Source organism: Oenanthe melanoleuca, chromosome 3 (genome assembly GCF_029582105.1).
Source record: "Oenanthe melanoleuca isolate GR-GAL-2019-014 chromosome 3, OMel1.0, whole genome shotgun sequence".
Lineage (NCBI taxonomy): Eukaryota > Metazoa > Chordata > Aves > Passeriformes > Muscicapidae > Oenanthe > Oenanthe melanoleuca.
Window position 1 is genome coordinate 19,007,681 of NC_079336.1, and position 21,374 is coordinate 19,029,054.

At 38.1% G+C, this 21,374-nt stretch overlaps 1 protein-coding gene across 2 annotated transcripts in view; it reads right to left on the reverse strand.

Annotated features, from left to right (window-relative positions):
* The window catches only part of ERICH1 (glutamate rich 1), a 90,328-nt gene that overhangs the window by 14,955 nt on the left and 53,999 nt on the right, over positions 1 to 21,374 (reverse strand). The window contains exons 5-6 of one of the 2 annotated variants that reach the window (XM_056486742.1): positions 18,695 to 18,889; positions 13,151 to 14,301 (exon numbers count right to left, since the gene is read on the reverse strand). In XM_056486742.1, coding sequence (XP_056342717.1) covers positions 14,228 to 14,301; positions 18,695 to 18,889 — 269 coding nt within the window. In that variant the 3' untranslated portion in view covers positions 13,151 to 14,227. Of the gene's footprint in view, positions 1 to 13,150; positions 14,302 to 18,694; positions 18,890 to 21,374 lie in introns of those variants that run through there. The other variant, XM_056486741.1, reaches the window with a different exon arrangement.

Here is a 21,374-nt window from a genome sequence, read left to right on the forward strand (position 1 = left end):
CCAATTTAAATGTTCTAATCCCTTAAACAGACATTTATTAGTTCTGGCATGGCATTGTACCAGCATAGGTGTGGCTATTTAACTCTACTGGTAGTCTATTTTTAGGCATAATCCTGGTAAAGGTACATGTCCCATGTTGTGAAGCCTCTAGCAGAACACTGCAAGATTCTTTCATCAACTTAAGAAGAGGGTAAAAAAAAAATCTATGCAATAATAAGAAATAAAGCATGACAAATACATTAATCCAAAGAGCAACATTTCTACAATATTTTTTTCATTATGTGGTCTTTATTCTGATGTTGTGAATGTCTGACTATGAGGCCAAGCAGAAATTATTAGAACTGAATTCAAATTACCTGGGAGTGGAAAACAAAATGAGGGTCAGAGCAGAGAGTATTTGCACTTAAGTATGATCTACTGAACTTAGTCTGGAGTTCTCTCTTAAGAGATCAGATTTCCCAGGGCATAACCCTAACATCTCACTAGGACCAGATGGAATTCACCTAAGAGCTCTAAACCAGCTGAAGGGTGAAATAACACCACTGCCAGCTGCAGCGTGTAACCTCTCCCTGGGAATGGTCTGTGTCAGGGGATGGGAAGGTGGGGAAAGAATAATTCTTACAAAGGGTCCCAGGGGTGATCTGAGGAACCACAGATGAGTGAACATGATGTCCTTGTTCTGCAAATCAGTAGAAGCCACTGCAAGGAACAGAATGAGCAGACACATGGAAAATATACTGGGAAGCACTCCATTAAGCATCCATAAAAGGAAGACACTTCACAAGCCTACTGACTTTTTTTTTTTTTTTTTTGATGAATTGGTTAATAAGCAAACAAGATGTATAAAAACGCATTTTTACAATTACATGGAGAAAAAGAAAGCCCTTAAAAAAAAGTCTCACGAGCTAAGAAGGTCCTAATTTAAATGAACAAGGAATTAAAAATATATAAAAAAAAGGTAGGAATGCAGTTTTCCCACTGGAAGGAAATCACCAACACAGTCCTTTGGGACTTTTTGCCAGGATCTGTGCTGCTCAGCAAAGTCTTAAATGACCTGGAAAAGTGATGAATAATGGGAGAGGAGAGACTGCTGATTCTATTACAGTTATCACAGGGATTAAAATCAAAAGCTGACTGTGCAAAGCTGCAGAAAAGCACTACGATCATGCACAACTTGAGATAAAATGGCAGATAAAATTCTACATAGGATATCACGAAATGGTGGACATAATTACTTAAATTAATAAGATCTGTTCATAAATTAAAAAACCAAACCATGAAGATGTCAGCTCCATGCCCAGTAAGGGGCCAAAAAAAGCAACCAAATTATTTGAAAAGGACTAGAAAACAAACCAGAGTGTACTTCAACAAATGTGTGGTGAACCAGCATTTTTAATAACATGGGCAGTTTTTGTTCTCTAATCTTTCAAAAAATGAAACAGAAAAGTTACAGGAAAGGGCAAAAATGGTACAAAGAAAAGTATGGAAAGTTTCTTTATGAAGAATCTGCAAACAGGCCTCTTCAAGCTTTGTGTCCTTCTACTCTTCTTCCCTGCTTCCCTCCTTCCTCTGTATGGAGCCCTCTCCCTCTCTGTTACTCTGCTGTTACCAAAGTTTACAGTCTACCCAGACAAATCAAGGATCAAAATACAAGGGATTTTCTCTTCTAACTCAGAGTTAGAGAGAGGGCTTCTTCCATCTTTCCATATTCCTTCTCCAAAGCAGAAAGCGAATGTGGATTCACTGTGCTAAGATACAAAGATTAAAAAAAAAAAAAAAAAAAAAAAAAAAAAAAAATCCTTCAAGTTTTTTACCTCTTTCCTACATCACAGCCTTGTCAACAAGATTTTACTGATTATCAGACATTGACTTCTCCAGTTTGGACACAGAGACTGCTTTCAGTGCATGAGTTAAGAACAGACTCCCACCAGGAAGTTACTTTCAGAGCTGACTATAAACTCCTCCCACTTCACAACTTAAAGAAATCTTAGTCCTCTGCTTTTCCTGATGGTGAGGTGGTACTACCCTTTAAGCAGGTTTCACTCTTACCTCTCATGTATGGGAAACTAGAGTCAACTTCATTTGAAAACCTAAGCACAGATACTACATTTGCCAAGGGCTGCCATGCCCTGATTGCCTCATCTTAAAACTTACCTCTGACCAGTTTTGAGTCAGATGGAAAATCACTCCAACTTAAGAGATGTGTTCACAGATTCCCACTCATTTGAGTGAGACAGACACTCAGTTACTGAGAAACCCACTGCCTCAGTCCTTGGGTCATACCTATTCAAAGACCCGTGCATTTCAGTTCAGGAGGAATGTACTGATGGGCTGTGGGTGGGAAGCTGCCCTTTGTATAGGCTCCACAAAGACTTTCCATGAGATGCAGATCAATACCTTCCTATGAACTTACATGCAAAAGCCTTTCCCTGCTAGAGATGATTTGCTTTTTACACTGTCTGTAGAAGAGTCCAATTATACAGATTACACAGATTTCTCTTTTGCTTGGTTCCCTACAGCCTGAAGCACTCATCTTCATTAACTTAGTGTCACATATTTTTGTGATCATCAGAAAACCAATGGAGGGCTGAGTGTAGCACTGTAGAAAGCAGATTGCTAGTCACTATAAAAATGCAAAGCACAACCAAGAGAGGGTGCTTTAATTTCAGATAGACAGCTGTAAAATTGCTTAGCAAAGATAGCTGGAAATTTGCTTGTACTTCTTCCCAATTGCAATGCAGAGGTGAATGGCTGTGTACTGATAAAGCCATCTGTCTTGTGGGTGCCTGGAGGAAGCCTCTGCACCAAAGCAATATTGCCAGTTTTACAGTTAATATCCTGGTGCACAATACTCCTGAGCTGGGAGCTGGATTGCAGACATTTCAGCCTTAGGGCATCCCAGAGCACAGCATGCCCCGTTGTAATGACTCTTGTTCAAAAGCTCAGGCTGCTGGATTGGGAAGGGGATGAGGAACACTGCAGGGCATAATGCATTGCCAGCACAGCATTCCATGCACTGAGATAATATTCAGGCCTATGGACCAAAGAAGAGAAAGAACAACTGTCAGTAGAATGCTTTGGTTGGGTAGGTTTTTCAGGTGGTGTGCATATCCTGGAGTGCTGGTTTTGAGTGGGGTAGGGTTAATTCCCAATAGATGCTGTGGGGTTCTTTTGGATTTGTGCTGAAAACAGGGTTGATAATTGTATTGGGTTTGCATGGCCATGTTTTGGTAGTGCAGGGGCTACAGCAGTGGCTTCTGTGAGGAGCTGCCAGAAGCTTCCTCCATGTCCAGCAAAGCCAATGCCAGACAGCTCCAAAAGGGACCCACTGCTGGCCAAAGCAGAGCCAATCAGGAATGATGGTAACACCTCTGTGATAACATAAGAAGGCAAAAAAAGTTATTGCACAGCTATAATAACACCAGAAGAACAGAGTGAGAATGAGAGGAACAGTTCTGCAGTCACCAAGGTCAGTGCAGAAAGAGGGGCAGGAGGTGCTCCAGAGTTGAGATTCCCCTGCAGCCCATGGTGCAGCCCATGGTGCAGCCCATGGTGAGGCAGCTGTGCCCCTGCAGCTCCTGGAGAACCACAGGGATGCAGAGATCCACCCACAGCCCATGAAGAACACAGGGATGCAGAGATCCACCCACAGCCCTTGGAGAACCACAGGGATGCAGAGATCCACCCACAGCCCCGGGAGAACCACAGGGATGCAGAGATCCACCCACAGCCCATGGAGAACCACAGGGATGCAGAGATCCACCCACAGCCCCTGGAGGAGGCCATGCTGGAGCAGTGTGTGGCTGAGAGGAGGCTGTGACCCATGGGAGACCCGTGCTGGAGCAGGGTCCTGGCAGGGACCTGCAGACTGTGGAGAGAGGAGCTCACACTGGAGCAGGTTTGCTGGTGGGACTTTTGACCCTGTGGGGGACCCAGGCTGGAGCAGGCTGTGCCTGGGGGACTGCACCCTGTGCAAGAGTGACCCACACTGCAGCAGGCTGGGGAGGACTGATGCCTGTGGGATGGACTCAGGCTGGAGAAGTTCATTGAGAGCTATTTCCTGTAGGAGGGACCCCATGCTGGAGTAGAGGAAGGACTCCTTCCCTGAGCAGGAGCAGAAACAACCTGTGATGAACTGACCATAACCCCCATTCCTATCTCCCTGCACTGCTTGGGGAGGAGGTAGAGCTGGGAAGGAGGAAGGAGTGTGGGGAAAGTGCTTTTAAGAATTTACTTCTCATTATCCTGCTTAGTTATAAATTCATTTAATATCCCCAAGTTGAGTCTGTTTTGCCTGTGATGGTATTTGATGAGTGATCTCTCCCTCTGTCCTTATCTCAACCCATGAACCTTTTGTTATATTTTCTGTCCCCTGTTCAACTGTGGAAGGGAGCAAGAAGGAGGCTTTGCTGGGTGCCTGGAATCCAGCTGGGATCAATCCACTAGAGTAATACAAGGATATTTACACTGTTGCTGAGTGTTGCTCTAACACTCAAGGCCTTTTCTGTTCCTCATCCCACCAGTGAGGTGGTTGGAGGTGCACAGAGTATTGGAAAGGGACAGCTGACCCCAACTCATGCAGGGGTTAAGGGGTCATGGTCAGTATGTAAAGCTGGAGGAAGAAGGAGGGGACTTTGGATGGTGTTTGTCACTGTTACATAGGAGGGAGCCCTGTTTCCCTGGGGATGGCTAAACTTCTGCCTGTGTTAAGTGATGAAATTATTTATTCTTTTTTTTTTCATGTGGGATTTTGCTTTACCTATTAAACTCTTTAAACTGTCACTTCTGCTCTTTTCTTTTCCCTGTCCTGCTGTCAGAGAGAGTGAGTAGTTGTGTGGTGACTAGGTGCTGAATGTTTTTCAACCACAACACCTGGATATTCACAAAGAATGACAACTACAATTTATGGGCTCAGCAAGAAAAAAAAAAGTGGCAAAGTCTGGCCTAGTTTGGATTTCCAAAATAACAGTTTCATAGTTTTTGCATAATTTTAGACTTTTTTCTTTGGTCAGCTTCAAGCTAAGTACCATTCAAAAGACTGCTAAAAAAGCAACCATGATTTCAGAACACCAGTGCTTCAAATGATCAACCTTGCAAAATTGCAGCTGCACTAAGGTTGACAGAGAGGACCCATAGCTGCTTCTCAAAATACTAATGATCCTCTTGGAAATACTTGCTCAATGTCATCTCATCTTTGTTACTTTCACCTCCCAAGTTTTCCACTGCTCCCATTTGAAAATAAAAGTCTCAGGTTACCCACAAGAACACTGTCAAGCAGAGCAGAATGGGCCTGTGGGTCACCATCACAATATACAAGTGAAAAGCTAGGGAAAAACTTCCCTCCTGTTCACACCACCTCAGTAAATCACTGTTGCCAGGTGTTTCCCAGGATCTGCCCATGTTCAAATTCTCACCCTTTGGTGAGAACTTGGTACCTGCCAGGTTGCTTGAGATCACTTTTCACTTTGCAAAGCCTTGCAAATTATGGAAAAAGTAGATGGAGAGGGGTCTTTTAGAAACACAAGTCAGCAAAGTCTTTGTGCCTCAGGTAGCATGACAAGGACACCTGAACTAGTTTTGGCTTGATATTGAACCTTGATGCTTTTTGCTTATGCATAAAGTAACCAAACTGGAAGAAAACATAGTACCAGGATATTTTGACAGAAATGCTGGGTTTTTCCCCTTTAAGATTTCCAGTGCAGGGGAATCCAGCAATATGTCCTGTATTAGCAATGAGCCAGATCCTGGGAGCTGAAGGCGCTATGCTGTGTGTCTGCAAGGTCTTATACAGCCACAGCAGAATTAATATTTCTGATGAATCCTTGCAGTGATCTTATCTTAGGGTTTAGATAGCCAGTGCTGATGCTGACAGTTAACATGCCTGTGCTGCAGTCTAGAAATCTGCTCAGAGAACTGCTTCTGTAAGGAACTGAAAATTTACATATCCCACTACAAAACTGTAAATGCGAATCTCCAATCAAACTTCTACATCTCAAATCCGTTTTATTCATCAGCAGTTAATGAACTTGTTGCAGGGATCTTTCTTCAATTACCAGCCAGAAGAAATGCAACACAACAGGTAATAAAAACATTAGACATCTTTGTAACTAAAACTAGAGATCACATCTTGCAGGAAAAGAAAAAAAAAATGAATTTTCCCTTGATGTTTTAAAGTAAAGAATATTACACAACAATCATTCTTACCTAATGCAAATCATTCCCTCTAGAGCAACAAATTGAAAACACCTAAGATAAATTTGAGAAGCTATTTACTTTGAATACTTTTTAATTGTTTTGCCTCCCCCTATACATTTTTTAAAACACAATTTCAGAGGTTTTCTTTTTGTACAGTGTCTTTAGTTTGGATTCTTATCCTTATCTGAAAAACACTAAAGCTTGTTTTGGTAGAAAAGTGAAGAAATACTTGTTGACAACTATTACCATATGACTTTCTGAGTTAAACAAAAAGAGCATATAATATAATACATATTAAATACATTAGAAATACACTAGATTATTTCAGTTTTCTGTTTCCAAAAATAAAGTACAAATAGGGAATCATGACTGAAAAATGTTATTTTTCTTTGAATCCTATAAAGATTAATACTAGAAATTAACATGTTCAGCATTTTTACTGATGATATGGAAGAAAGTTTAATCATTGCTGGTAAAACTTGCAGATGTCACCAAAATTAGCAGATGGTCAATACTAATGATAACAGTACAGGCACACAAAATGATCTATCATTTGCTAATATAGATATAGTAAAAAAACCTGAAGTTAATATAGCCAAACAGAAGGACCAAACATTTACAAACATGAAGTATGGAACCAAGGACTAAATCCTGAATAGAGTTTTTGTCTACTATTAAAAATAATTTAACGTGGACTTCTATATAATCCTATGTCAAGAAGTTGATCCAAAACCAATGAAACAGCAAGTACAAAAGTTGTTGCTTCTGAGATTTTAAATGAATGCTAAGTTTCTACACTCAGTTCCAGCAGGCTTGTTTCCTAAATGGTGGGAAAAAATGGAGGCAATGTATGAGTGAGCCACAAAACCAAGTTGGAAGCTATAGAAGATGCCTTAAATCAAATAGTTTAAAGAGAGAGTGCTTACAGTGTCAAAAAGAAGATTGCCTTGTAGCTTGATTACAGTGTTCAAAAACTTTCACAGAAAATAGTAGCTAGTGAGGGACTACTTAATCTAGTGAAGAAAAACATACCAAGAACTAGTGGCTGAAAGTCAAATCTAGACAAATTTCAATTTAAATAAGGCACATGATTCTAAGCATGAAAGTGATTGAGTACTGGAATAAATGACTAAAGAAGAGGTGAAGTCTTCATTCCTTAATGTCCTTAAATCAAGCTGGCCTGTCTCTGTACATGACTTGCTTTAGCAAAAACCACAAATTGTGCTTTTGTAAGACTGGTCTTCGCCCTGAAGTAAAGTGAAAATTTATGACCAGGGATCTAGATGGGGTCAGAGAAGATAATCTCATGCCCTTTTCAGTCTTACCTTCCACAAATTTATCAATTTACTGAATGAGTATAAAGAAAAACCTTTCTGACTTTTGCTATCTGAATAACAGTGTAATCCATAGCAAACTGTAAATCATACAGTAATAAATGTATGTCAGAAGCCATCAAGATGAATATATTCTTGCAATGCCTTCTAATTTAGAAATCCAGAGTTACTTAATATTTTACACATTAATTTTATTCTGGGTAATTGAATTAAGGTGAAAGGGTTAAGCAGACAGGCTAAATGAAACACTGTGCCATGTACTTAGTTTAATGTGGTTGGAAAAATCAATGAACTTTGTCTGTCAGTTTCCAATCACATATTTAATTGAATAACATGTCAAGTATTTTAAACTGTTTACTAATGTAAATAGAATCCAGCACTATAGTCATGGTAATAAGCCAAGCAGCTTTCCCTGAATTCCAATCAGATTTGAACATGACCTTCATTTTAAGCTCCAGCATGCCAGACAGAGATCAAACAGTTATCATTATGTCTACAGAGTTTAGTGATTAAACCTGTGATCTCAAAAAACCATATTTGGTATTGATTCCTTCTGTTGAATGCAGGTAATGGCTGATCAGTTTGATATTCCTAACAATGGTTACCCTTTCTTTGAGCACTTGTAGTTACTTCCACTTAATTATTGTCACTGGGAAGAGGAATGAATCACACAGCAAACATTTCCTGAGTCTACCTGAGAAATGGTGGAGGCTGCTTTGTGCACAATCACATGCACAAAGGAAACAAGAAAAGCAGGAGAAACATTTCCCCAGTTTGTTTTGAGTGAACTTCAGGCACAGCTATACAACACCTCCTTACTCTTCTTCTCCTTTCCTCTTTTAATCACTCCCAGGCAGTAGCTTCCCACAAGAAGACATGAAAGCATCAAGGAGAGGGGGTCACAGTCCTGTCCAAGATGAGCTTGCCATTGCCAGACCAGCATCAGGAGTAAGTGGTGTTTTGGCCATGCAACATGCACATTCCTGTCCTTTTCTCAGATGTAGTAGATGATCTTTTTTTCATTCCTTTTTTTATTTTTTTTTTTTAAACAAGATCCAGATGTCTGCAATGAAGATGTTTTCATTACTTACCTATTTATGCTTTCATACCAGTCAACATAAAGCACTAAGTTCTCCCATTGGTACTATTGTTCCAATTCTAAAACAGATACCTAGCCGCAGTCAGTTGTATCAGGCTGTTTAAGCCCAGTGATTAGGAAGTTCTTTCGGATAGGCAGCTCAGATGGTAAAAGCTACACTGTAGACATCTGAAGTCAGGAGAAAGGACTGCATGCCTCCAAAAGAACACTGCCTCCAAAGTGCCTGCTGGGGAGAACCAGGCTCCCATTTTACTAGACTGATGATGTGTTCAAGGTGAAATTATGAAGCCACTTTAAACTATCAGCAGCCTTGCCCATAGATTCAAGCATGTTCTCCATTGTAGATAGGTCAATTATATTTCCTGAGCACTGTCATCTCAGACATGATAGAATTGGCTGTGCTGGTGCTGTGCAGCAGGGCAAACCCTGCATCAAACTGTTCCTCATTCAGGAAAGGAGAAAACAGAGGAGAAAACAGGGAGATTGATGGGAGAGTACACAGACAGTAAGACATTAGTCAACACAGTAGGCAGTTGTCCTAGCACCATACTGACCAGGCTTGGGGTTTTGGCCAAGGTTTTGGGCAGGATCACAGCAAAAGGGAGCTTTAAAGAAGGAAACGAAGATAATGGAAAGACTGCTCTGTAGAGTTGTGGAAAGCACTGGGAGGAAAAAGCACAAATGTATAAATCTGAAAGTATGGCAAATGGGTGATGGAAGTTAAGAACAGAGACTGACAGGGATGATTCCTCCATCATCTGTGCACTAAATGAGGGATGGAGAGGACTAGCAAAGATCTTGAAAGGGAAGAAAAGCAGCCCCCACTTGATGCAATCTATAGCAGCCTAGAGTTGATGCAAAGAAAAGTTCCTTCTGTTTTTATGTACTCCTCTTCAATCTTAGGATACATAATGGACCAAAAATAAGCATAGTCTAAAACAAGATGTAGCCTTGCAGTAATAATGTAAAAGAGAACTACAGCTTGCTTATACACTTTACCAGAATATAGAGATCATTAAAATTATCAGACTATTAATTATACAAAATTAAGCACTCAACTTAGAGAACAGCCTTATGAAAGCTATATATTTTACCTTCACTGACATGGTGAATATGCAGTTTCAAATAATCATAATATATATTTTCCTGGATTCTTAGAGATAGTAAACAAATACAACATCTAAATTTCTGCTTTTCTAAAATACATGTCCCCCCCATTAGGCCTGCATACATCTAACAGTTTAAAACAACAAACAAAATTTACTCAGATGCAATGCAGAGGATAAAGCAGTAAAGAGTGAAGCTTAAGTAGCTGCATAAACACATGCAATACAGCCCTCCTTAGAAACAACCCAGGGCTGAGGCAATTAACTACAAAACCTGCATAGCTAGAACCTGAGCTTTCCCTAAATATTAAATATAATAGATTTTCCCAATCCTACAGATTGCCATCTTTTGCACTAGCACTCTCTATTATTAGGCACAATGTGTAGCATAGTGTACATGCATAACACACACCTCTTTCCACTCTATGTCTGTGGCCTGGTTTTATGATATACATGGTATTACCAGGTGAAATAAGTTTTCTTTGATGAAAGACAGGTTAAAAATCTTTTGTCTTCATGATGCCATTCACCACTTTTTTCCTTCCTTGTTTTTTTTTTTTTTTTTTTTTTAAGTTATTTTTCCCCTAGATGTCATTTCTGACATTCAGCCTATTGAGTACTAACTCCCTACACTGGTGCAGGAGAGAAGAGCCAGCTGTCATAGAAAACACATTATGGAATTTATACCTCTACATGATTGTAAAACACTACCTAAAATATTGCACCAATTACAAAGCAGCAAAAATCTGTAATATTAGAGACTGATTCCCATATTACATATCCACAAAGGAGAAAAATTAAGGTCTTAAGAATAAAACATACCTACATATAGAGATAATGGCTTTGAACTCAAACCCTTGCACACAAGTGCAGTGACCAGCTTATCCACTACTACAAATGTCTCAAATTACTTCAGCCTCTGTGGTCTTCCTTGTACATGCTGGTAAGGGACCACTGCCTCTCAGAGCAATTTCTCTCCACTGTGCTGCTGCTCCTTACTTACTGTGCACTGTTTAACAATGTAAACCAGAAAGTTAACCTGTGAAGACACATGCAGGTTACTTTCCAGTTGATCCTTAAATTCTTCCTGCTCTCGGAGCCCATGTAGGTTTAAAACCCAAAATTTAAAGTTCTGTCTTCATGAAAGTTTGAAATATGCTAATAATAGTGTATGTACAGTTTAGCCAGAAGTATTCTGACACAAAATCGACTTTAAAAACTCTTCCATGTTTCAGTAATTCCACATGATGCAGCACATTCATTACACTGAATGATGCTGAAGAAGCAAAAATTAAAGGCCATCTCCTTTGCCATTTTTAAGTTTAGCATGAAAATCTAAAGGGATAAATGTTTCACTACTATGTTGAAGGAGCCATGCATAGTGAAAGTGTTCACTGTTGGATGTTAATTTAAATTTTTCAGTTTTTCTATCTCTGCCACATTGTGATACCACTGCTCAAATAAACCCGAAAAGGTGTAAGGAGATTGAGCACCATTTCTTTAGAGAAGCAGTGCAGAGAAGTGACCAGGTATTAAAATTGCTGACTGCAAACAGAATGTCAAATATGGAACCCGTGCCATTTTTAGCACATTGCCTAATTGAAATTACAAGTAATATCCATTTCTTTTGCTTTTAAACTAGATCTTTCTGCTGTGTTCTTTTGTGCATTGCTTTTAAGTGTCTTCATGCATGTTGCAGTTCAGCACACTACTGTCTGGCACATTTGTTTCTGAAACAAATACACTCCTGTGCAATTGTATTTATCTACAATGATGATCTACAATTTATCTGCTTGAATTTGGTCCAATTTTCTAAACTCTTTAGCATACTTTATCCTCTTCATAATCCCTTTTAGTGCAACGGTGGCAGGTTTGGTAAGTGTAAGATTCAGCTCCTATCACAGGTCATTTGCAAAGACATCAGATATCACTGACTGACTGGCTACACTCAGAAACTGCTCCTGGGCTTGCATTTCTGGGGCCAGCTGATTTCTGCACAGAATATAAGGCTGTTGCAGTGATAAAAGTAAAGGGAAAAAAAAGAGAGACTGAAAATTTTATCCATTATTACCTGGTTCAAGCAAAGTATATTTTTGACCTGTGAACTTTTATTCACTGGAATAGTACAAAATTTTACCCTGCTTTAGCAGTGAGGCTGCACCAGATGATCCCACTGTAGGGATGCCTTCCAATCCTACCCATTCTGTGATTCTGTGAAAATATTTCAGTACGGCAAAGATATCAAAACCTGCTCATCTATATGCAGCTATTCAAAATTTAGTTGAATTTTAAAAATCATTTTAATATTGAACAATCTCATCCAGTGAAAAGTGTTCCTGAATATGGGAGGGGGCTGGAACTTTATGATATTCATGTCCATTCCAATTCAAACCATTCTGTTATTATGAGAAATGGCGAATAATAAGAAGAGAAATTAAAGCAATAAACAAGGCTGTGACAGGAGTGCATGAGTGCTTGTTAGATGTGTGTGTGAGGGTGTGGTAGTGTGCTCCAGGCTGGGCTAGCTGGTGTGCAGGAGAGCCATAGAGCAGGCACAGGGCCTGGGATCTGGCAGGGACAGGAGAGTGGCTGTCCTGCTATTCATGGGATCAAAGGGCTGTGTAGTCAGCATGTTGTGTGTGTATGTCCCTGAGCTGTGTGCTTAAGCACTGCTAGTCTGAACCTGGAAACGTGGAAACTGGAGTCACCTACACTGACATCCAGATCTCCAGCTACACTAACACGGAATCCAGAAGACAAGGAGAAAGAATTGCCAGATCCTGGGGTCTACTCAAGGCAGCAGCCCTATAACCTCCCTCAGCACAGTCACTCAAGTATCAGGAAATGCAGACACTACAGTTACTTTAGTGGTCCTACTTTGATCTCTTTTGTACTTGTGTTTCAAAAGTCTGTCTTTGATTATATGACTTTGTTTTTTTCTTTCATATTCAGTGTTTAGAACAGATGATGTTTACTTAACGAGCTGCTGTGTATCCTTTTTTGCAGTTCCTAGGCCTCATTTAGTGTGTGACATTCAAATCTTAAAGTGAGGATGGAGTGATTAATTTCCCGTGAGTCAGTTAAGAAAGGTATCTAGGTGCTTCACAGTCAAGTGATGTTTTCTTCTTTCCCTCAAAATGTGGGACTGAGGCACAGAGGATCTCAGTGAAAAGTCACAGATACATTTCAATTCCTATGTATTAATAATTCAGGAACAAAAAAAACCAGGGAACACACCACTAGTTTCTCTTCTGCAGAGTCTGGTTTATACACCTTTCCTATCAGATACAGACCCCAAACTCAAGTTCTTCAGAGCTGCACAAAGCTCCCTTAGCCTTAAGTATGGTTTTTCTGTACCTACAATCATTTGGTGTATTACCAAACCCCTTTTAATTTCAACAATAAATGAGAAAGAGTTATGATTTTATCTTTATTACAAATTTTGAGCATCACTAAAACAATGCCTGGCAATGGGATATATCAGGCAATGTAATGAAACAGAAAAAACAAAGCAAAAAGCCCATTGTATAGTCTCATCAGTGTTGTATCTCCAAGCACATGTTGGCAGAGTTAAATGTTTCCTTATCTTACTGATGACAAAGCTAACACACCTAGATATAAGATATGGTTTGCTCTGTATTACCTGTCAGATGAATGATACAGCTGAGAGAAGAGCCTCTCACAAAGCACTTTTTTCTTCATTATTCCAAAATATTTTACAACCATTGTTATTAATTACTGTAGTATCCACACTTGGATATATTCAATTGTAGAAATATCACACAGCAGTAGACAGATTACACAGTAATCAGGGAGAGAGAACCCAGTCTCATAACTCTGAAATCCACTGGATTGTAACAGGATGAGTCATGGAGTAGTTCTGAAAATGTCATCCAAGTTTCTGCAGAACTCCAAACAGGATCTACATGGCACATACATAGAAACGTATCTATGTCCACAATTTACCAGTTTATTCAGCAAAAATACATTCCCCAGACATATTTAGGTTTAAATATAAAAAAATATAGTTCTGTTTTCCAGGCAAGGAGATATACAAAAAGTCAAGAAATACAACTTCCAGAAAGGAATGATAAATTTACAAATAAAAAAGATAATATTATAAATATAAATATATATATATATATATATATATATATATATATATATATATATATATATATATAATATAAACAAAATACCAGGTAGAGCCTTTATCATTCCAGTTAAGTCCTTTATCCTAAAGTGAAATGTACATATTAATGCAGCTGAAGACTCAGGCCATGCTCTTGACCAACCCATCACAAAAGTCACATTGTAGTTATACCTTTATTGTATTCTGGAGTTTGTAACACAGAAAAGTAATTCATTTACCTGAAGGTGTAGAATGTGTATTGACACTGCTATTCCTGAATAATTGCTAAAGAGTTCCTGAATTGGTTAAGGGTTTGTATACTAAATTTTAATCCTGTGCATATGGACACAGGGGTAAGGCTTTATTTCCTGTTCTTCACAGGAAGGATATCTGTAATCCAGTAGTGAAACAGAGATGTGGCTACCTTGGCATGATCTGAAACAAAGAAAACACATTTCTCCTGAAATACCTCCATTACATTTCTGAACACTAAGAAAAAGACTCATGCAAACATCTGTTTCCATTCAATATTAACATTTCAGTAAAACCAGTGCAGATATTGGAGCCTGAAGACCAATATCTATGAGTTTCTATATAAGCAGGTGCATTTTCTTTTAGGTTAGTCATTTGAATGAAACACAGTTTTGCTCACACACTTTGAAATGTCCTATTTGTTATGATTCAATAATTCAGAAAATATGAGATGGAAATGACATGATCATATGGGCAGAGCTTCTTTCTGTCTGGAGAATAATTTCACACATCATTATTATATAACTTACAGTAGTACCTAGAAACCCCAGTTGAGAATTCGTCATATCATACAGACAGCTGCACTAAAGCCTCAAAATGCTGACTTCTGTCTTAATTCAGAGATTACCTATGTGCCTTGATGAATTTTTAATGATAGGCTTTTCTGCAATACTTATCACATAATAATCCCATTTAAGATGATTCTATAAGATAATGCTCATGCAGTTTTCAAATTTCCTTTTCTTTGAATGCTCATCCATTAAAAAAACCAGAAGCATAAATTTCATCATTTTAAGGCCTCTGTATATCCAGCCCATTGTTGGCACACAGTAACTGTATTAATTCTGGTCTCCAAAATGTACCTTCCCCTGCAATGAAGACTTCTATAAATGGCAATTCTCCAAAAAAGACAGTTAAAAGAAGCTTCTAGCTCTGCCATGAGTGATAATTTCCAAGGCAACAAGGGAAGAGTATGTTTGAGATTTGAAACTAACCAACAAAGGGAAAATGTTAATAGATAATAGAATGAAGTTGATGAACAGAAGTTCATAAATGAGTTCATAAATTAGGAGATAATGACTTTATTTTTAATTAGGAGATCACCTATGCTTTAATAATTTATGTGAAATGGGCATTAAGTAGCTCTCATTTCCAAAGCTAGTTTCCAACCAGCAAAGGGAGCATTACTTCTAGTCACAGCTCTCCTTCTTGGCCCACTGCACTGTAGATGATCATGAAAATCTCTGGCTTCCTTTTGCTAATGGCCATGAACCTTCTAACAGAGATCAGCAAAGCCCCCATCATGAGAAATCCATGTCTATGCGACTTCTAAACATTCTCTTCCCTGCACTTACAGAAGATTTTGGATACAGGTAAGTACTTTTTGTTCAAGACTACCAATAATGGAACTAGTAATAGGGCATTTTGCTCTCTTTTACAGACTGAGAACCATGACACTCTAAATAACCATGTTCACATGAACACTCTTGACCAACCTCACCTTTGATCATTCACCTACAAGGTCAAAGGCAACTTGATTGAGTACTTGAAGATCAAAGTACAAGGTAAGCTGATGGAGGTTAACAACTAAACAGAACAACCAGTACCTCTGAACCATAGAGATTTTCTCGTATACGTATTTTTTCTCATTTAAATGAAGGGTTAAACGATAATATCTACTGTTGATAATTTTTGTGTCTGAATGTCCTTAGTATTTCCTTTTCCTGCAAAATTTTTCAGACCCTACCATCACTCTTATTAGGACTTTCTTCAATATGACTTCAAATATTAGGATCTAAGAGCTTAAGATAAAACAGAAATTTATTTCTTGTTTCTTTTTTCTTTTGGATGCATTGTGATTTTCAATCTGAGTAACAGGCTAAGAGGTGCAAAGGCAATACCAAATCACAGTTTTTGAATTTGCAGACCTGGAGCAGCCCATGGCTTTACTGTAAAGCACATTTATCATCAGTAGGCATAAGCTTGCCAAGCCAGACTTGGTAGCCCAGTGGAAAGCTAGATGAAACCATAATGTCCATATATGAGAAAATAAAAGATATAATGGTATGGATAATATGAAACTTTCACTAGTGGAGAATGTGCACTTATATGAAGAGATGCATCACTTCTCATTTTTTTCTTACCCTTTGCTTCCTGGAACTAAAGATAAAACTGAACAAAACATAGCACCCATCTTTACTTCCTTGATGATGGCATCTTAAGTAGAATCATAACCATGGGAGAAAGGATTAACATACTATTTCTTGAACTAAAGGGAATAAAATGTTTATTTTGTAAAAATAATACACCTTCCTAAAATCAAGATTTTTTTTTATCATGTTAATGTGGAATGACCTTTCCTTACAGTATTTAGCATCCCCATAAAAATAAAGAGAGAAAAGACAAGATAATAAGACCAAGTCATAAAGAATTAGAGATTACTATTATGCACTGTGCATTTTTGCCTTCATAAACTCTAACTAGTCTTTCTATAATAAGAACTTGAATTTGTTGTACTAAGAAATTCAAGTTCTTATTATTGAGAGGTAATATATTACAAAGGTCTTTTTAAAAACTCTTAACTTTTATCACCTCCTCATTGGGAGTGAAAACTAAAATGTAAAAAGCCCACACTGGACAAGATGACCTGATTTTGAGCCAAATGTATTTTTTAAAGTCTGCTGAGGTAAATGAATGACTAGCAGGTGCTTAATTATCCTTTAATAATTTATAAGAATGTATTTTTCCTCTTTCTTATGTTGTTGTACCTCATGAATATCAAATAAACTACTATGGTTACACCAGGTGGAATGAGATTAGAATTAAGTCCAGAGTAACAGCAGTTACTAGGGGAAAAAATCAACTGGAAGAGTAAACAATTCCAGGCTGTACCTGCAGAAACATTACTGAATTTTAAAAATCTCTCAGAAAATTGTTTTTTGCTTTTTCAAGTGATGAATACATACATTGGAAAATTAGGGGTTTTAATTTGCTTCTGTTTTATCTCTTCATTTTGACATTGCTGCTATAAAAAGGTAAACAGAACAACCTGTCTCAAGGCTGCAAAACCCAACAGAACTCCAACTGTATTGTATAAAAGTTATATAAGGCCTGCACAATATACGTCACTTCAATTCCATTTGGATTTAATAAAGAAAAGCTGAATTGGTTCATCCAATAAAGGGTAATACCATTTCCATGATTACTGCTGAGTTCTACATGTATTACATCCAGTGAAACCATGTGATTATGTAAGATCAGAGACTGTAGGCTTGAAATGCACAGAGGGATTTCATTCCATGTATATGTGGATACTTCACATCCATCAGAACTTTAAGGGTTGTCATACTGCATATCTATGCTTAAAAGAATACATGTGTAGTTCCCTAAGAGCATCCTTTTCAGATCTGAACTAGACAGGCAGGAGTTCTCTGTTTTCTGTGTCCAACACACAGCATTCAGTGGGGTCCAGTCTTGATGAGGATCTTTAGCCACTATCATGCTGTAAATTATTAATGAAGTCACAAGCAGATGTCTCTTCTTTGAATGCTGTTGCTAAGCCTCCAATGCCTATGATCTTAATTACACTGTTACCACACTGCTACCATCTCTGCTGTTACCCTTCAAAAGACTTAGAGTACAATCTAAAATGGTTGAGATTCTCTCATGCTGCAGCCAAGTGCTCTCAACTCTGATTGAATTCTTTGGGATGCAAGAAAATTCAGCACATCTTGTAGATTTTTATCTGATGCTGCTACACAAGTTCTAATGACTAGTAGCAATGACTGCTTAAATGAAGACTACATGGAAAATGAATCATTATACCTCATGTGGACTACATGCATCTCACACTCACTTGAAGAACTATTAATCGTACAAGAAGAGATTCTACTAAAATTATAGGAGTTATAATAGAGAAAAGAAAGAGCCTGTGCCTCAGGCATGAAAAAATATAGTAACACAGTAATTTTTCTTTTTATGAATGACTTCAGAATATAATCTGTTATAAAGAGTAATTTTAAAGTTTTACATTATCAGCAGTATTTTTTAGAAACTTAAACCAGATGTTTATATTTAAACAAAACCAAAACCAAATTTAGCTTGCAAAGTCTGTGCATTAAAGAAGCCACGTTGGGAATGGGAAGAAATAAAATAATGGGGTTTTTTGATTCTTATGCATGTAAAATTAGTCCTTAGCTGGAGGGGTGAAATCTCCAAGATAAACAAGTTAATTCCTGCAATTTAAAAAATCTACCATGGGAATATATTAAAAACATGCTTTAAATATGATTAAATCCTAAAACACTTCAGATTTTAAAAATATTGGTTTAAACCTCTGAAACATCTTGTATTCTGTAGTTGCTGCAAAGTGAGAAAAGCTTCTATATTGATTGTAGACAAATGGGAAATAGGGATATCACTGTATTTTTGGTGGGAATTGTGCTTTCATATCACGTATAAGCATATATTTAATATTACATCATTATTTACTGCTTCCTAATTAAAAAAAAATTAAGTGGTGTGCATTTTAATTCACACTAAAATATCAGTGTCTGAACATGTGAGTAGTACCTACCAGGAGACATCATAGATTGTTCTTGGAATTGTTTCAAAGCATCCTTCAATCTCTCAATATCCTGTAGCAATACAAGGGATTTCAGCCGATGCAGATGAGTCACATCTGAGGAAGAGATGGTGCGAAATTCAAGACATTGTAAGAGCTCTTGGGCAGTTGCTGGATCTACAGCAGCATCTCTGCATTCTGATTTCTCTGCAAAAACAGTTAGAAAATTATGTTAAAAATATTCAGTGAACTCAGAGAATTTTCGTAATCATAATTTTTTCTTCCTAAGACAGCATCTTCCTATTTAATACAGATGACAATCAAATATCAGGTACTAAAGAGTAGCTTGTTAATAATTTTTTGTTAAATATTAAAACAATGGTAAAGCAAAAACAACAGAAATCAGTAAGCAAAAAGGACAATAGGATTCATAATGACAGGAATCCAAGAAGAATCAAATTTTCAAAGTTAGCAGAGAAAGAAGGCGTGAAGAACAACTTGTAGTGTGGCCAAAGCACTGTGTTTTTGCTGCCTACACACTATATGTTATAAACTGCACACACATTTGGAAAAGGGAACAACTCTGTGTAACTACTGAAAAGCACTTCTGGAGGCAAACAATTACTTTGGTATTGCACCTTTATGTTTTTATTTAAATAGCAAGTATTACAGCATGCAAGACAGCATAGAAAGATGTACATTGCTGTGATGGGTTGACTTGGCTGGATGCCAGGTACCCACCAAGATGTTCCATAACTCCCCTTCCCAGTGGGACAGGACAGAGAAACTGAGATAAAAATAACCTCATAGGTTGAGATAAGGCAGTTTGCTAAAAAAACCCCCAAATCAACAAAAACCCAACCAAAACTAGCAGATGTTTGCACACACATAATTAAAGAGGAAAAAAGATTTATTCTCTATTTTCCACCAGTGAGTGATGTTCAGCCACTTCCCAGGAAGCACGGCTTCAGCCCATGTAGTGGCTGCTCTGGAAGGCAAACATCATAAAAGAACAAATGCCTGTTCTTCCTCCCTCCCTTAGCTTTTATACCTGAGCTGATGTCATCTGGAATATCCCTTTGGCTAATTTGGGTCAGCTGGCCTGGTTGTGTCCCCTGCAGGGATCTTGCCCATTCCTAGCCCCTTGTTGGAGAGATGGCACTGGTAAGATGCCAGCACTACTCAGCAGTAGCCAAAACTATGGTGTGTTACCAACACCTTTCCAAAGTACTGTGAGGGCTGCTGTACACAAATGAACTCCAGCTAAGCCACACCCAATGGTTTATACAGTGCTAAACCAGAAATTCACTCTTCCATTCCAGTGACAATGTATTGTCTGTCCCTTTAACCAGACTTCCTTTAATTCTGTTTTTTACCAGCAAGATACCTGAGAATTTTTCCCATTCAGATTTTTAATATGTGTACTAGAAGTATAATCCAATGTGACCATTTGAAAATGCAGCTAAAAGCAATAGCTTCAAATTTTATCTAGAAGAAATAGGGAGTGTTAAAGTCATTCAATTGGAAAAGGCAAAATGGCATGATGCCAGATCTATATATAAACTGGGATTTGCCTAACAAGAAAGTTAGTCACACTCTGATTTATAGATGTTGTATCTCATCTGCAGATGAAATTCCTTTCATCTAAGAATTCCTCTCTGTGGATTCTAAGGTCCTCACTGGCTCAACACTTCAATCTGCTGGTTTTAAACTAGAGCTAGTTAGACTGTCAAAAACTGCCAAAACCTGAACTTGACTTGCAGGAAAGCTGGAAATTCAACGACATTCTTTCTTAAATATCAACATGCAACACAGCTCTGGACAATTCATCACGTTTCTGTTCTGGGTCATATATTAACAGCAGAACTTGAAGAATTTGCAATCTTGCTCAGTCACTGTGGAGCTCCACTACAGCAAATGCAAGTAGCTTAGCTTGCATTTACTTAGGCATATGGTAAAGCAGTAAAATTCTTAATTTTGGTGATAGAAATACCTTAGCCAGAAAATAGGATAGATTTCAAATTCTAGGCTTAGTATGAAGACCTGATGCAGCAGGAAAATTTAACATTAAGCAAAAAAAATTCTATGTATAAATCTTGAAAAAGTTAACATGAAATCCCTGATGTCATCTTAACAAGGATTTTCCAGTAATTCTGTAACCAAAAGATGAATTTTATGATACTAGAAGCTGACAGGTCTGCCTTAAGATGGACTAATACAGGTAGTTAAGCTATTTAATATTCTCCATTCAGCTCCACAGTGAGCAGTGAACACTGGATAGGCCATCAGGGATAAATCCATGCCATTCTTTTAAAAGTACTAGGGAATGTGCACTGAGCATCAGTTCCCATTCATCTTTTTCACAATCATTTTATGCCAATAGACTTTCCCAGTGCCAATAGTATCTTCCCTGTTCCTTTACATGCTGTCTTTCTAGATTTCCTTATAGAATACAAATAAATCTCCTCCTGGGAAGCGGAATATTCTGAAAAGTAGATTGGTTCAGAGATACTAAGCATGAAAGCAGTTTAAGATAGCAATTGCCTGTATTTGAAGCTCTCTGAAAGCAAGTAATCCTTCTGGGTGTTTGCCTGCAGAGAGAAACAGAATTTTAACCACTTGTCCCAAGTGCATTGGAATGTTTAAGGGAAGAGCAAGGAACATCATGTTTATTTTAAAGACAGAGGACCAC